This window comes from Pan paniscus, chromosome 4 (assembly GCF_029289425.2).
Source record: "Pan paniscus chromosome 4, NHGRI_mPanPan1-v2.0_pri, whole genome shotgun sequence".
Classification (NCBI taxonomy): domain Eukaryota; kingdom Metazoa; phylum Chordata; class Mammalia; order Primates; family Hominidae; genus Pan; species Pan paniscus.
In genome coordinates, this window is record NC_073253.2 from 100,727,864 (window position 1) to 100,732,372 (window position 4,509).

The 4,509-nt window shown below is 33.8% G+C and overlaps 1 protein-coding gene across 1 annotated transcript; it reads right to left on the bottom strand.

Annotated features, from left to right (window-relative positions):
* Positions 1-1,230: 1,230 nt before the first annotated feature.
* LOC100968081 (translationally-controlled tumor protein-like) lies at positions 1,231-2,069 on the bottom strand. Its single transcript, XM_034960317.3, has one exon. It carries the CDS (start codon positions 1,956-1,958, stop codon positions 1,440-1,442), a length of 519 nt encoding a protein of 172 aa, XP_034816208.2. The 5' UTR covers positions 1,959-2,069; the 3' UTR covers positions 1,231-1,439.
* Between the last annotated feature and the right edge of the window lie 2,440 nt (positions 2,070-4,509).

Here is a 4,509-nt window from a genome sequence, read left to right on the forward strand (position 1 = left end):
CTGCATCTAAGTGACTAGAAAATTTCTTAGTCTGTTAGGTGATTTAACCTACATGTGCATGTCACATATTAAAGAAAATACATTTAAGGAAACATTTACTGCACAGTCAAGTGTATGGTAAACAATATGACCTCATAGAAAGAAGAACTAAGAACACAAAACCCTGGTTTGAAGTTTATCTTAATACATGTACACTCATTTCATCTCATTAAGAACAAATTTCTCTCATCCACTAACAAGATGATTTACCACCTCTACTACCTACATAATAAAGATTGTTTCTTTATAGAATTATTACAATATTAACTAAAGTCTTATACCAAAAGTAATGCAAAATAAGCTCAGTTGACGGATACATAAGGTAACAGTCTCTAATAAGACAAACAATTCAACTGTAAAATTATATTCTAAGGGGGTATAATTTCATTTACTAGTGATGTTTAAAACTGTCCTGCATGAAGCAAATTTATTTATCCTGGAGGATAAATTTCTATAGTAGAAGAGGAACTATCATATAAGTTTTATGCTATTTTATATTTCTAATATTTGTGACTAAAACCTGTCTCTTTCCCACACTTTCACTTTTGTTTTCTCTGTAGGAGCCATGAAAAAGAGAAAAATCTTTTCAAATTGTAGTGTGTGTTCTTGATGAAGTTATTTTAGTTCTTTGCAATTATAATTTATTTCAAAAAACTACTCAGTGTTAGAGTTGCTTTTATTTGTTTATTAAATTCTGAAAATCTGTTTGCCTGAGGACGATATCATAAGTGTAATTTAAAAGAACATAATACATTTTTGTGATATTTTAATTAAACAATTTTCTTTGAAAAAGATTATTTTCCTGGCCAAACTTTAGTCAGGATGCTGAATTTTCTAGGCCCATATGCACACTTCTTCATAAAAGTTAGGTTTTTTTTTTTTTTTTCCACTGAATGAGTCTCTTTTTATTCTCTTGGTAATCTCTTCCAGTTAACTACTTCCGTTGTAGGTGACGAAATGGGTAAGGCTCCACACTTCAGATGTTGGCACTGCTATGAGCATGGTCTTTCCCTTTATTGCAACTCAAAATCAAAACCTTTGATTCTTTTTTATATTCCAGTCCCAGAAGTAGTCTCCACTGTAGAAGTTAATTGATGAGTAGTAGCCTACAATCAGGCTCTAGCTTCTCCAGGAACGCTACAGGATCAATTTAGTTTAAATATGCATTAAACTAAAAGGCATTCTCTCAAATGAGTTTAAATGCATTTTATTTTTAGACAACCTACATGACATGTTTTTCTTAAAAACAATGCCTCCACTCCAAATAAATCACGGTCAAAATAAATGAAGAGCTCAAGATGACATCAGTCCCATTTGTCTTAAGTCCTGGTGTTGTGTGGATGACAAGCAGAAGCCAGTTATGATGACAGGTGATAGATCCAAAATAATTGCCAAATTTGTTAACATTTTTCCATTTCTAAACCATCCTTAAAGAAAATCATATATGGGGTCACACCATCCTCACGGTAGTCCAATAGAGCAACCATGCCATCTGGATTCATGTTTTCACCAATAAAGAACTGGTAGTTTTTGAAATTAGCAAGGATGTGCTTGATTTGTTCTGCAGCCCCTGTCATAAAAGGTTTTACTCTTTCTGGTCTCTGTTCTTCAAGTTTCCCTTTGATTGATTTCATGTAATCTTTGATGTACTTCTTGTAGGCTTCTTTTGTGAAACTTGTTTCCTGCAGGTGATGGTTCATGACAATATCGACACCAGTGATTACTGTGCTTTCGGTACCTTCGCCCTCGGGGCCTTCAGCGGAGGCATTTCCACCAATGAGCGAGTCATCAATGTTACCTTCTGTCCTACTGACCATCTTCCCCTCCACCTCCAGGCACAACCCGTCCGCGATCTCCCGGATCCTGTAGATGTCGGAGAACATTTCATCGTGGCTGATGAGGTCCCGGTAGATAATCATGATGGCGACTGAAGGGAGACGACGACGGCGCTAGCTTAGCACGAGCCTGAAACTCTGAGCGAGCGCGGTGCAGCCGGAGCGGCGCTCGGGGGGAGGGGGGAGCGGGCGGAAAAGCCATAAAAGTTAGTTTTAACACAGAATCTTGCTAAGTCAAGTTAGCAAGAGCCTTCCACACTCAATATCTGATTATCCTCAACATTTGATCAGGTTCCCAGGCCTCCATCATCCTGAAGGTGATGTCTGATCACCCTGGCTTCTCCTTGGAAATAATTCTGTAGGTGGGTTAGACAGATTCTCCCTTACTCCTAATGTTTCCTTTTAGTACTTTTCCATCCAATGACCTCCATCCTGTTGCTTGGCACTAAATTCCCACTTGCTCACGCTATATTCAGGGTTGAGCTCAATTTCTCTCCCTGACTGCAAGCCCCATTGCAGTGATCCTTAAACCTATAAAAATAGTCTTGAATAAATCTTCCTTAATAAGTTTTAACAAGTGTCATTGAAGTTTTTCTTTAACATCTTTACGAATCAGTTTACCGTAATGTTAATTGCAAAAGTAAAATACTAAAACATCCTGAAAGTTCATAAATAGAGGAATGGTTGAATAAATAATAATTTCTAAACTATGTTAAATAAAGAAAAGTGAGATTTGTGTTTACTGACTTGAAAAGTTATCCATGAGGAAGCAGTGAAAAAAAAGTAGGAGAGTAATATGCATCATGCAACTCAATTTTAAAATATATAAAACTCAACTCATGCAACTCAATTTAAAAATATATAAAAGAAAGAAAATAAACTGAATTGTTTGCATGTTTATACAAATATTAAAGAATGAAGAGCAAAATCATATTCTTTATAGCATTGTTCAATTTTTATGTTTGGCTAAAAATATTTTTCTTCATTCACATCTGCATTGTTTAGAATTGTTGCAAATAGCACATATTATAACACAATTTTTGAATATACAAAATTAACATAAATTAAAAATAACATAATGGTAATTCAAGAAAAGCACCTGGATCATTTTGCAATATCTGACTAGTGTATTTGTTAAATTACAAGTAGAAAGAGGACAATACTATTTGGAGCAACTGTAGACTAAAAACAATTTAATTACAGGTTAAACATCCCTAATTTGAAAATCTGTAATCCAAAATGCTTAAAAATCTAAAATATTTTGAGCATCACATCATGGCACAAGTGGAAAATTCTACACCTGACATCACATAAACAACTTTGTTTCATGCACAAAATTACTTAAAAATTGTATAAAATTACCTTCAGGCTGTGTATATAAGCTATATATAAAATATTAATGAATTCATATTTATACCTTGGTCCTCTCCCCAAGATATTATATTATGTATATATGCAAATATATCTAAATCCAAAATTAAAAAATCCAAAAATTCTGAAACCTGAAATAGTTCTTGTCCCTGGTCCCAAGTATTTCAGGTGAGAGATACTCAACCTGTACCAAAAAAGAAAAAAAAATCCAAAATATGTAATTATTAGTTTTGTATTTACACTGAGAAATTATATGTATGCTTTACACATTAGCATATGTATATTTAAATCAAGAAGAACAACTATCATTTAGACCCAGAAATACAGAATAAGGAGTGATATTCATAAATAGTTATTAATTTCTCATTATCACTGTGACCAAGGAAATGATAATAAAATAAGCAATACTAATACTTACTTCTCTCCTTTCTTTACTGATAAACTTCAATATCAACATAGAATATGACATTGCTACAGTCAGAAATATCTAGAGGTTCTCATATTAACCAAGGAAATATTCTTTGCCTTATAGAATAAAAGCAGCTTCTGAATTTCCTAAAATCTCCTTCATCATTTTAATGAAAAAATTTAATACTACTAGAATATGTACTGTTACTTTAAATAATTTTGTCAGAATAGGAATTCAAAGCAGGGCTCCAAAATAACTGGAAGTAAATTGTCACTATTATGGAGACATTTTACAAGAATAGAGCAAAGGTCACATGGGGCTTGATCAGCTCCTTACTTTGTTCTGCAATAGCAGTATCTAGACAACTAAGGATGTTGGATAACCTGCCTAACAAAATTAAGGATGTGTGACACAAACTTAGCAAGGACATGTGTTTGAAGAAAATTTACTTTTAGTAAACTAACATTCTAAAAAACATTTTTTTAGCAAAAAACAAACCAACAAACAAACCAACAAAAAACCATCCTGAGGATCTCTACCACATAGCAATAGGATGTTTCTTTAGTTGTTTTCAGCTAGTGATAGACCTATTTAAATATCAAGAATGTAATGAAGGCACATTGAAGGGGTATGGAGGAGGTCTTTCATATCTCAAAACTTTTTTTCTGTAGCTTATAATAGGAATTCTAGTTTGTTGTTGTTGTTGTTGTTTTGGTTTGTTTGTGTGTCTATTTTCTGAGACAAGGTTTCACTATATTGCCCAGGCTGGTCTTGAACTCCTGGGGTCAAGGGATCTTCCCACCTCAGCCTACGGGTGTGAATCACTGGAGAGTCAAAGGCAGAAAATGACACAAA

Coding starts and splice junctions, on each gene's coding strand:
- LOC100968081 (XM_034960317.3), bottom strand. CDS start 1,958: ATGATTATCTACCGGGACCTCATCAGCCACGATGAAATGTTCTCCGAC.